The sequence below is a fragment of the Anabas testudineus genome, chromosome 6 (assembly GCF_900324465.2).
Source record: "Anabas testudineus chromosome 6, fAnaTes1.2, whole genome shotgun sequence".
Lineage (NCBI taxonomy): Eukaryota > Metazoa > Chordata > Actinopteri > Anabantiformes > Anabantidae > Anabas > Anabas testudineus.
Window position 1 is genome coordinate 11,265,403 of NC_046615.1, and position 13,636 is coordinate 11,279,038.

General features: G+C 39.3%; 1 protein-coding gene across 1 annotated transcript in view; it reads left to right on the forward strand.

Annotated features, from left to right (window-relative positions):
* The first annotated feature begins 10,430 nt into the window (after positions 1-10,430).
* shank3a (SH3 and multiple ankyrin repeat domains 3a) overlaps positions 10,431-13,636 on the forward strand; it is a 122,265-nt gene continuing 119,059 nt past the window's right edge. The window contains 1 exon segment of the mRNA XM_026366266.1: positions 10,431-10,755. Within this exon segment, the coding sequence (XP_026222051.1) occupies positions 10,444-10,755 (312 nt within the window). The 5' untranslated portion in view covers positions 10,431-10,443.

Sequence of the window (13,636 nt, forward strand, 5' to 3'; positions counted from 1 at the left end):
GTATCTGTAGAGCCTGAAAACAGTAATCCAAACAAAAATCAAGCCACAAGCACCTCTCTAATGGGGATTTTTTTTTTTTGCATATTAAATTATATTTAGGTAAATTTGGCATAAAAGTGTTTAATGGTGCTTTTCACTTACATTTATTTGCATGTGACAAGACTGCTGACGTTCCTAGCAGGGTTTTTTGTTGCCAATTGTGCATGTGTGTGTGCGTGTTTGCACAAAGTTGTGATCATTCTTTGGGCAGTTGTCACAGTTTTAGGTGTCATGCGCAACATGCGCAACATCCCAGATCAGAGCTAAACTTTATTGATGTGTCACACTGCCACTAGACAGGATTGTGACCCAGATACAGTATGTTTCGCTCATGACTGATATAAATCAATAGTCATAAAAGCTTACAACAGTATGACTTAGTAATGATCTGCGGTTTTGGTATTGATCTTATGAATTGTGGTTCAATTTTAGCCTGTTCCTCTTTTTTTCCCGACATATGTGCTAATAAATTACAGGAGAATGTTATTATCCTCTTATTATAACCCCCTCTCCTCCCCAACCCAACATGTTATTTCTTTTTTTATTTTGCGTGGTTAGGAGTACATGCAAGTACAAACAAATACAGAAAGTAATGGCTAAATAGCAGCAATACAGTAACCAGCATGAAGTATTGGATGTATGAGGGTGGGATGCCAGCCCAGCTGCCCAGGTAGCTTGTTGTAGTTACAAGCAACTATCGCAAAAGAGGTGTCTACAATAACCCCCTCCACTATTATTTAATTTCTGTTCCTGCTTTTTCAGCAGGAATATGGTGAACAGTGTCTCACATCTAAGTCATAAAGTTGTACACTGCCCTAAAAAATTAAGGGAACATTTAATCACGACAGAATAACACCAAAACTAACCTGAAACTAAATGCAGACAAGATGAAAGTCTAAATTCTCTGGGTGAAGGCGTTGTGCCTTTTTGCAGTTTTGTGTGCCTTGTTATGTGCAACAAGGTGCAATATGGAAGACAGACAGAATACATCATTGGGACAGGAGTCAAAAAAGGCCAATCATATCAGGTTCTGTGATCCTCTTCTGTGATGACTGCAGGGATTTATTGGGATTACCCCACAGCCCTTCTGTTGAATTTGTAGTTGCATTCCCTTACATGGTGTATGTGAAAATAACAGAAGGGAGGCTTAGGTAGAAGGTGATTTAATGAAATGTACTTGCTTAGAGTTATTCCCTTTAGTACCTATAGGAACACAGATTAGGAAAGCTGTAGTATAGTTTTTACACTGCAGTGCATATGACATTTTCTGTGAAAATATGAAAATATAAGTGTGTACCATATAGACCTGTAGATCAGTGATGTCAACTCTTTGCAAATGAAGAAGTAATCTGCAAACACTTGAGCACGAGAATGGGGGAAACTGCATATGGCAGTATTGTGTGCTAAAAGATACAAACTTGCCTAGTGTAGCTTATATTTCATAGTATTAATTTGAGTGAAGTGACATCTTTGAGTTCACTAACATCCCAAGCCTGCCTTTTTTAAGATGTGGTGGTTTGTTAAAACAAAATGCAGTGCATGCTATGAAACAGGAAAGTGGCTGACAGGCTTTATGAAGTTATCTCTCAGGAGGCCCATTGATTATTAATAGGTATACTGCACCAACCACTATTCCAACAACAACCCTGGAAACACAGAGTTCAACAGATTAGGTACATCCATAACTTTTTGTGGCCATAAAGAGATAATCTAAAAACAGACAAAACAATAACAGCAAATACAGGAGAAAAAGTATCCCTGGCTGCAGCCTAGAGCCTGAGAGGTGGGAGTCATGTTTGTCAAGGAGGGGTCACAATTTCTGATCAAACTGTAACATTAAAATGTTTCTCCCTGTCAGTTTGTCACATTTGTAGTTGACTGCATGCGTGACGGATTGAAAAGCCACAGTGCGGGAGCTTGCCAAGCTGGACTTTTCTAACCAAATCAAAACAAATATTGATATTATAACTCTATAAACAATATAGCATTATCATTACCCTGTTGTGAAATGAGGAATAACTGTAGTTTTTACATATGTCAGCTGTGTTTGTGCTCTAATGTGTGTGAGTCTGTGAGAGAAAGAAGGAGGGGTACATCTGCTTGCTGTGTCAGTCCATGCGAACTGGATAGGGACAGTAGCTTTGGGATGTGGTGCAGCTACTGTAGAGTATTGATTCCAAAAGCTTTTAGCGCATAGCTAATTTTCCATATGGGGCCTCTGAATGTGGCCCTGGGGCTCTGAATGGGTCAGGCAATGTTTTGTTTACACTCAGTGGCTAATCCGTGTGAGCTGGCGGTGCATGCATGTGTGCATGTCAGTGAGAGGGCGAAATCGAGTATGTGTGTCTTTTGACACTTTGATTTTGCTCACACACGTCGCACACACACACACACACACACACACACACACACACACACACACACACACACACACAGTCTCATCAGCTGATGCAAGCCGTTCCTCACAAAAAAGAGATCTCAAAGACTTATGATAAAGAGTTTTTGATTTGCTGTAGCTGATGAGTTCAGATGTTAATAGGTCCATAGTTACACAAACAAATGTTCAATGTGCTAAACGAGAATTCATCTGAGCTAGTTAACATCTATGTTCGTGAGTCAACCACATGTCAAACGTTGTAAACAAAGAGAAAATATGTTGCAGCATGCCTGAAGTTTGCCATGGCTACCCTCACACTCCACAACATCACAGTGAAAATGTCTTGTGAACGGATGAAATGAAGGTAAAATAGTTTTGGAAGAACAAACAGAATTATGTCTCTGGAAGCTGACTCATGGCAGCTGGACCTTCTCGTTAGGTCGAAACACTTCACCACTCATTCAAATAGCTTCTTCAGTCTGAAGAAAGTTTGTAGGAGACCTCAAATTTATCCTCCAGGGTGGTTTCACTTCTCACCTCACCTGAAGAGGCTTGTTAGGTGGACAGTAAGAAAGGGGAGTGAGTAGGTCTATAGTATAGAGTGGCAAGAAAAAGTATGTGAACCTTTTAATATTTTGTGGTTTTCTGCATTCATGTGTCATAAACATGATCTGATCTTCTGATCTAATTCAAGAGTATTAACAAATACGATGAATCTAAAATAATAACACACACAGACACACACACACACACACACACAAAAAAATCTTCTTTATTGACAACAACCATAAAAACTTCATAGTACTAGTTAAAAAACGTATATGAACTTTTGGAACTGTGTGTTCTTTCCAAATCGTTCAATATAGTTTCATCAGTCCACAAAACATTTTGCCAATACTGCTGTGGAGCGTCAGTGTGCTCTTTAGCAAACTTCAGCTGTGCAGCAATGTTCTTTTTTAGTAAGCAGCGGTTTTCTTTGTGGTGTTCTGCCATCGACACCCTGCTCGTTCAATGGTTTACTTACTGTAGACTTGATTAACACCGATGAACACAGACGTTAGCCGGTTCCAGTGATGCCTTCAAATCTTTGGCTGTCTCTCTAACAAGACTCCAGGTATGCGAGCACCTGACTCCACTTAGGAGGAGTTTAAGGTCAGATCTATGAGACTTTTGTGACTTTTGTGGTTGTTCTCGATAAAGACAACATGAAATATCAGAATTTGTTTTGCTGTTATTATTTTAAGCACAATATATTTAGTAATACTCTTGACCAGAGGTGGGTTGTAACGCGTTACATTTACTCCGTTACATGTACTTGAGTAACTTTTTGAAAGAAATGTGCTTCTATGAGTAGTTTTACTGCACCATACTATTTACTTTTACTTGAGTATTGTTGTGAAGAACAAACTCTACTCTTACTCCGCAACATTCAGCATAGCGGGAAAAAAGTCGTCAGTCCTGGTAGGAACAAAAATGGCGGGGCTCTCTATCAGCGATGCTACAGACGCCTCATGTTAAAAGTTTGTTCATCAGCTTCATCATGTGGTGTCTTCTCTGTCTGCCAAAACAGACACAGACATTTCAGAGTATAAAACTCTACGTTTAATCTGAGGAAACATGTCACGGTAAGTTTAGCTGTTTCATTTAGTGTTGCAATGTTTGCATATTTAATTAGCAAGTAAGCTAGAGGCTTAAAATATAAGTTTCTTGTTCTACTGGATAAGTAGTTACAGACATGTGGTAGCGTCACTGTGTAAAACGCTTTGTTTATTATATCGTTAATAATGTTTTTATCCTATATCGGACAGTTAGCGTTTGAGTCTGTGTCGTGGATCTTGTTATTTCGATCGATCCTCCTTCACACTCTTCACTCCAAGAACCTTCAAACCCAACAACTAGTGAAACTTAACCATCACTTCACTGAATGAAAATCCAAACATGCGGACACAGTTTATTGTAAAGTGAGCCCTCTTTTGTTTGCTGCCATTTGGAGGGCAACTCAATGTACACAGGAAAATGAATTGTTCAAAAATGTATGCTTTATGTTGTGATATGTTTTTACTCATTTGTTTTTATTTATTTCATTGATTTTATTTTATTATTTGGAATGTCTGCATTATCATTTTAACTGCAGTGTTTACATAGTTTCTAAGAAAATAACTAAATAAATCGGACATTACTGAATGAATGAAACAGTTATTCAGTACTTGAGTAGTCTTTTCACCGAATACTTTTTTACTCTTACTTGATTAATATTTTGGATGACTACTTTTTACTTCTACTTGAGTAATATTATTTTGAAGTAGAGCTACTCTTACTTGAGTACAATTTTTGGCTACTCTACCCACCTCTGCTCTTGACTTATATAAAGATCAGATCGATTTTATTAAAAATCAATGCAGAAAACCACAAAATTCCACTAAGTTCATATAATTTTTCTTGCCACTGTATGTTATGTATAATCACTGGCAACAGGTACTGTCAGACTGGATAAAGGAGGCACTGAGTTTACCTCTAACTTCATTTAACCAGCTGATCCACTCTGACTGCTCTTGACTCCCACTGTCTTGAAGCTTGGTTTGGTTGCCACGCTGTTGCTCTGTGTGGTTGCTGTTGCTGTTGTAAGCTCAACCATTTCCACAGCTCTGTGGGATCCCTTGCCTCCTGCTGCTTGGCTCACCTGCCTTGGCTTTGAGCCAGTACTGGCGCAGGTTCTGTTCAGTTTATTTAGTTATTAACAGAAAGCACTTCTCAAAATAAACTCCTACTTTCATGAGAGAAGGATTTAATGGATTCTTCCCAGACAGAGAACTATGTGATGACCATTTTTAAGATTGGCTTATGCTGTGACTCGTCATATTGTAGCTCAAGCGTAAGCTCAAGCTTACTCAAGTCATAAATGGGACAGTGACATAATGTTATATAATTACTTAAATTATAACATTAACAATGAATTGGGAAAAAGTGTCTTTGTAAGACAGTTGAGTGCACATTGACATTGATTCTACAAGTCTCTGGACTCAACTGAAGGGATGGAACACGATTCCTTCCTTCATTTGGTATTTTGATGATGGAGAGTGCTATCTTAGCACATTGGTCCAAATTCCCATATGTTGGGAATTGGGTTAAGATCTGTTGACTGCAAAGGCTATGGCATGCAATCCACATTATTTTTTTATACAGTTTATCAACCCGTTTAATTACCCCTTGTACTTTTTGGATCGAGGCAGTGTCATTCTGGATGTTACGGCAAAGAGTGAAAGAGAAAAATACTCAGAAACAAATAATAAAAATGAATAAAGATACTGAAAGAATCAAATCCAACTACAAGTAGATTATCAGCTAAATTATGTAAATTATGGAATGCACATCTGACGATAGTTATATCTATTATAATAATATCTGCCCTTTTTTGTTTTCAGGTGTTGAGAAATGAGCCAATTACACCTGGTAGCCTGACAAATCTCTATTAGTAGATAGGTTCATTCTCTTTTGTTTGATGCTTCTCAACCTTACCAATGAATTACCTTCATTCAAATTCTAGATGAGAGGTGGGAGAAACCAATAATGGAAGATAGAATGAATCAAAATCTTTGTAAAAGACAGAGTGATCAAGTGTGTGTGTATGTGCATGTGTTTGTATGGCTACGATGGTGAGGACCAGGATAAATCTTTAACCATTGGACTGAGGACATTTTTACAAAGTGAGGACATTTTAGCCGATCCTAGCAATAAGAAGGGTGTTTAAAAAGCAATTTCAGGCTTAGGATTAGGTTTTAGGGTTAGGGTTACAATTAGGTTTTGTTTAGGGCTCGGGTAAAGCAGTACATGTGATAAATTAAAAATTGAAACAGACTAGATTAGCATGGCCTTTGTAACAGTAGTGGAAGAGGGAATGCATTATGTCAATGAGTGTCCTCACATTGACTGCCATACAAAAATGTGTGTGTGTGTGTGTGTGTGTGTGTGTGTGCATGAACAAATGCGGCCCCCAGTGACTTCAGTTTGTGAGTGAGCATGACATTTGCTTTACCAGGTGTAGAGGAGCATGAAGCTGACTCTGATGGGGTCTGTGAACAGTTATCACATTTACTCCAGGCCACAGGCTATATGGCTGTTTTGTCAAAGCTGACTGTATGTAATGCTCTCCCTCCCTCTTGCCCACCCTCTTCCTTGCTCTTCCAGCTTCCTTTTTTGTTGTCACTCTGCCACCCTCCCTTTTCCTTCCATGCTTCCTTTTGCGCTGTGTTTTTTTTTTTGGCCGAGTAACTGTCTCAGTCACATCCTCTCTGACCCATTCTGCTTCATACCTTCTCAGCCAACTGCTTACCTTTATCTTTTTCCCTCCCTCTGCCCCAGCCTCCGTTTTTTTTTTTTTTTTTGCAGACTGCATGTCTTAGAGGTAGGGATGGCTGGTGGCTTGCAGTGGATTTTAGTTGGGCTTGTGAAGGTCCTCCTGTATAGCTCTATGGCAAGGACTTGTAAAGCCTGGTAGATGTTTCAGATACACACATTCATCGCACTGGATCCACGCACACTGCTCTGTATGGTCATGAATTATTCACTTTGTTTTCACTGGGCTGGAGCACAAGAGATTGGGTGAGAGGGGGTGGGGTGAAAGAAATCTGAGCTGGAGAGAGTATAGGCAGTAGCTGTTAGCTGATGCATGGGAGCTAGCCTCCTTATAATTCTAGTCCACTCTCTTAATGTTCCCAAGGAGTGGGAGTTAGTGAATCTGGGCTGCAGTGTTAACCTACAGGTACACTCACAGCTCCCCTATGTTTTTAACTTAGCTCTTTTGCCATCCAAGGCACCAAAAAGGTAGGAGATGTAGATTAGACACTACGCATTAGGGTGACCTTTGTAATTAAATGGTTATAGAGTCAGTGATTATAATATTTTAAGCAAGGGCACAAATATTTCATTAAGCTTTTGAACCACTGCCAAGCACTGATCATTTATTCAATTTATGCAGTGACATAGCATGAACTTAATCATACGGTATATTTGTATAATACAGTAAGTGTCTGTACAGCCACTCATACAGTTCACTGTGCTAAATATAAGATGTTCGTTTGTTTGTTTGTTTGTTTTAGATCGATTAATCAAATTTAGTCATAAATAGAAAAAAACAAGGTTTCCTGTAAACCAAGATGTTGTCAGAATGTGTGTTTTGTCACATTTGAGAATCTGCTTGCTCCCTTTCCTTTATAATAACTGAAGCAGTTGACTCATGAATGAATAAACGATCAGAACTGTTACATATACTGTATTTTATGTTCTCTCTGCTATTTAATCTTGTTAATTGACCACTTGTTTTAACTCTACTTGTAGAATTTTACACTTCTGCTCATGGATACACTCGAGAGTTATTCCTCAGTCTGAAACATTTTACATCTGACAGGATAGACTGTAGAAGCCTTTAAATCGTGCTGGTGAACCTTAATGTGGATATTATTAAGCGTACAACATTCTAACCCTAATTTATTGTTCCCTGACTTTTTCTCTTGCCATTTGTCCGACCACATAACTACACCCTGTATGTAGATCTCTTCAAGAGCTGTTGCCCACACAGTTTAGCCGCGTATGATGCAAGTAGGATGAAATCTCTCCCTGGCCTTACCCCACTATCAAGGGGAATCATTATTGCTTATTGGCAAGCCATCTTAAGTCCCTTTGCACATTCCCAGAATTCAATCCTGCCAGTCGTATCATCTGTTGATTGTAATTATGTTGCTCAAGTACTGAAGACATCAGACGAAAATTCTAGATATCATTTAATTGAAAATATGTCATTGAAAATCTTTTTTTGTAACCTGCACACTTAAAGTTATGAACCACAAGGCTAGGTTGTGTACTAGAGTTATCAAATCTGTTTGCACTAAACACCTGGCAGGCTAAAGTTGCATAGAGATAGTGATCAGCTAAATCCTCCAGTGTATTAGGGTTACCTGTCATGCTTTCTCCAGTGCTAATGGGATTACATACTGTAAAGTGTCCAGCAGTGAAAGATCACTCACATCCAAGCCTTGGCAGTGATGGTAAAAGCATTGAGCTCACAGCTTCTGCTGTGTGAATACAACAAGTAGACCATAATTTTCAATTAAAAGAACGTGGTTTTAATATCTTATATAAAATAATTTGTGTTTACCTAAGCTGAAAGTAAATAAATACCTCTAAATTAGCAGAGTGATACACTCTGACCATGGGGTTGTTGAACATATAGGATAGCATCTTTGTTTTTAAACTCCTTTCTCAGGGAAGCTCTCTGCAGGAATCAGAGACACACTGAACCTTTGTAAGAGGAACTATCACTGGCAGAAACTCAGTCTTTCTGTGTCACTCATCTTGCTCTTCTGTCACATAATTCCATATGTTAGCTCATAACACATAAAAAAATGAAGGGAGGAAGATATAAGCAGCTTTCTCTTAGCTAGTTTTGCAAACGCGTCCTGATGTCTGATGATTGATGGAGCTTATTATTATCACCTGAGAAATCAGTAGTTTTATCTGGAACTTTTAAATTACAAGTGTGGATGTTGATTTTGTGACACATGAACATTTTGTCTACACAAATCACCCATGCATGGGAAAGACAGTATCAAAAGCTGACATCCCATTAGTGTATTGTACTTATGAAAATATTTCTGTATTTAGTATATTGTTGTGTGTTCCTTTAAATGTGTGTCCTTGTATGTGCATATTTTTGTAGATTATTGTATATGTGCATGTGTATGTCAGCTTAAATATCTCACCTTAGCCCTTATATTGTGTGACAGCAAATTCAAAGCACTCATCATTTATATTCTCCCTGAAGAGCTTGCCTAAAATTCCACCCAATGGGAAAATGCTGCCTTGGGGCTGTCAGGTCAACTTGAACAATGATGACAATGAAAACACAATGGAGCATAGCAGTGACTTAATCTCGCAATTATTAATTTAAATTCCTGCTTAAAATGTTTCATGCCACATTTCCTTGCATGGGAAGTTCTCTTGTTCAAATGACGGCTTGTGTGCCAATATTCAAACTCTCAAGTATTTGTCTAATACACTGCATAGAAGGACTAATCTCATATGATAAGAATTTTTACTGTTATCTTGGGCTTAATTGAATATGCCAGCTTGAAATGAATAGACCAGCATCTTAAGTTGGTTGGTCAACAAAAATCTACTGCTTTAATGGGATGAATGTTTTACAACACACTGAAAATCAAGGTCAGAATAATGTTATTTGCCTAGCTCTTAATCACACTTTTGCAGCTTGAACAGGATTTGAAAGATGAAATAAATGAAAGCAGCACAGCTTATGGGAATGGCCATTGATCAGAAGAACTTTAATGAAAAGCTCTGTGTTTAATAGGGAGCCATTTGATCTGTGATGCCCTTACAGAAGTGAAGCAAGAAACCCAAATCCTGCCCGACATTGATCTGAACAAACAGTGCCCCCTCCTGTCCTGAGGTCCTGAGGTCACCACAGTGTCAACACAGTATACAAACACCATCAATGTCACAGAAGTTTATTTTAATGCATTACTAGTGAAGTTATATCACATATGGGGAATGGAGCATACTGAATAGTGTGTATTTCAATTATAATTGTGAAATATGTTTTCACTGTTTAGGCACACTAACAGGTAATACTAACGCAGTGTTGATTAATAGACTTACTCCATTCTGGTATTTGTCATGTTTTATTAGTTTTGTTCTATTTAGAGGCTGAATGCTCCTGCTTTTTGCTGATTACATTTTGATTATCTTGTGTAGAGTTTTCCTTTACCTCTCAATTTTATTTCCAAGTTCCTGTGGCACTTATCTTCTCTTTGTGTTTTTTCCCCTCCATCTTTCTCTGTAATCTCCTATTACCCCCTCCTCTTTTCCCATTCTCACTGCCATCCTCCTTCTCTGCCTCTTTCTCCCTCCCTCTCCTCTCTCCCAGGCCAGTGATGAACGCAGCAAGTGGTGTGTGTGTGTAGTGTGAGTGTGTGTGGAAAGAGAGAGAGACACAGACCGAGCCCCTAACACGGAGCATGCCTCTGCGTTCGGCAGCCGGCAAACATGAGCCACCCAGCCCTCCACGGCAGGACCAGCAGCAACAGCAACACACACACACACACTCACACACACTCACACACCCTTACACACACACAGCAAACGGCAGCCAGGGGGCCAGCACTGACAGCAGCAGCTCCCGGGAAGAGGACAGCGGCATTCCCTTTCCTGTCTGTGTTGCGGCTTTCCATCCCGGTGCAGTGCGGAGCGACAGTGCAAGAGCACCCATGGAGGAGCCGACAGGCAACACTGTGGTCATCCGCATTGGAATCCCAGACCTACAACAGACGGTAAGAGCTGTTCTGTAGCCCCTGTTGGAGAGAGGATAAGAGAGAGGAAAGGTGCCTATCCCCCTTCCTCTCTGATTGGGTTCTTTCTACTTCTCTGCTGTCTGCTTTATGGATTTTGTCTTATTTCTTTTATTTCCTCAGCGTTTGCTTTGTTTTCTTCATCCCATCTTTCTTTCTTTCTTTGCTCTTTTTCTTCTCTTTCCTATTTTGTATGCACACTCTGAAGCTCTGTTTGCCTGCTGGCTTCTGGGGGTTCCATTCCCCCTGCCTATTGCACCGATGCCTTGCTAATAAATCTACCTCTTCATTAACCGGGCTTCAGCTGACTCTGACAACTGGCCACTTAGGGTGAGAGCGGGACATGAAAGAAGGGAGGGGAGAGGAAGAGAAAAGGCATCAGGAATATAAAGAGCTGTGAGTTGCATTATAAAGCCACAGGAAGACACAAAGTAGAGAATCGAGATAGTTATACCTGAACTGTGAAACTTTACCTCATCCCCTCTCTCACTGCTGTTGCCTGTTGTCTGCTCTGTGCACAGACACATATCCAATCCTACATTTGTCTTACTAAAATCTTTACCCAGCAGTTTCCCTTAAGATAGCCGGTGTCTGTGTAGTACTGCAGCCACTGAAAAAATGCAGAACCATTAGACTGTGACAGTGATGTTTGCTTAATTTCACTATTTGTACAGTATGCAGGGGTCCTGTCGTCACGACATTGCTATGACTATACCTAAGTATATCTTTGCCTACATTTGTTACCAAAGGATGTATCAAGGTAGATCCTTAACTGTCCAGATCCTAAACCCTATTTAATTTACTGCTACTTACATACCTTCAGTAATTATTTCAGTACTACAACAATGGCCATTATTAATGTATTGTCTCATGTTTCTTTGGGCTATAGCTTTTTTCAGTGGATTACTTCATCCTGCATTGTTAATTAGGGACAACCTTTCCTTAAAAATGTTCTTTTCAAATCACAAGTTAAAATGTTCTTGAACAGAAAGTGATTTCTTGACGCTACAGATAAACACAGACAACAAAAAACAGAAACCCTTCATTGGCTGTGGTTTGAAACGGAGTGTTATCAATTCAGCATCAAATGCAATACACGTATTCTCTGTCTCTCCCTGCTCCTTCTTCTCTCGTCAGCAGCAGACACAAAATCATACTATTAGAGAACGGCCATGTGACATTTTCTGTAACATCAAAGCTTCAAGCTTTTTATTACTAACATGCCTCTGAGTTAACTCACCTGTCCTCTTTTCACCCTCTTTCCACATTTCCACCGATGATGTCCTCTACATAGATATACCAAAATGCAGATTAAACCTTTCCAGCCAGTCAGTGCATACTAGTGCTCAGTTGGCTTTCTGTAGTTGGCTTACTTTGAGCGTCCTTTTGATTCTTTCTCCAGACATCGACGACAAAGGCAAGAGGCTGTTTTTGTGTTTGTTACCGTTGATTAACTCATTGTTGTTGGCTACTTGTCTGTAATGGCCCATTGTATCTTAGTGAGGCTCCAGCACCACATGCCAGGAATAAAGACTGGAAATAAAAGGAGACGAATTGAAAAGAAGGCAGCGAATTCCCCAAAGGTGCTTCACGATCACTGTCTGTGAACAGAAACGGTTTTCAGTTGAGCTCACAGACTTGTGCACTTACACTGACACACACATATTCAAGCATGCACATAGATATACACATGCATGCTCTTACACGCATGCACACTAACACACATAAACAGGCACGTCCATAAATCTTAATCCTATTACCCGGGGACTTCCCTTAATGTGCTTATGTAACATAAAGATGCTCAACTGATCATTGGTTTCTCTTTCAAGTAGTCACATTAATCCAATATACAGACAAGCAGACAAGAGCATCTATACTGTAGTCACAGTGATAGAAAGACAAATGTCAGAGCTGGAAAGTCTGACAGAGAAACACATAGGCAGATGACAGATGGCCAGACTGACAGTTTGAATCTTTAATGGAACAGTCAAATATTCTTGTGTGTACTCTGAGTGAGCAGCAGATTACACCAGAATAGTCTGCCTGAAGTAGGATTACACATCTCCTGCTGTGTTTCAAGCCTGGATCAGGGGAATGAAGCACCATGCAAAGACCACACCAGGCAACACTTTGCCTTATCAGCAGGACAGAAGGGAGGAGTGAAGCCTTGTGTGGGGTATGCTATAAGTCTAAAGCAACTTATTTCTCACACATACTTTTTCAGTGCCTAGTCTCTTATGTTGAATTGGCAACATTTTTGCTAGCTAATTAGTTTGGTGTATTGGTTTTGTATGTTTTCATACAAAATTTGCATTCTTGGAACAAAATTGATGTGCATTATTCTTCATTTATTTCAAAGCAGAAACACATGGTGTAAATATATTCTAAGTGATAAGTGATATGGTGAAGTGGAATAAACTAAATGGAAATATCAAGTGCTGGACTTGACATGGATCCATTATTACATAAATGTGTTGAGAGGCTTTAACTACCTACTATGTTTCAGCAGTAGGCAACAGTAAATTTGCATTAGGAATTAATAATACCATCAAGAGTGACGGACAGATTATTTGAAGATTGTGCTTTTTCTGAGTTTATGTGTCATTTGTCTTTCACTCAGTTTCATGATTTGAGCAAAGTAAGACAGCTTCCTAATAGTTCTAATGGATATCATTCATCTTTTAACACAAAGTAGTGTAAAAATACACTGCTCAGTAGAATTAAGGCGACATTGGATCTTAACACATTATTACTAGTGTATACTGTACTAAGTTACTAGTGTATACTGTATGTAATTTGTTCAGAACAAAATGACATTAAAAATGTCATTTTGTGAGTCAGAATTGTGTGTGGTCCATGCTCA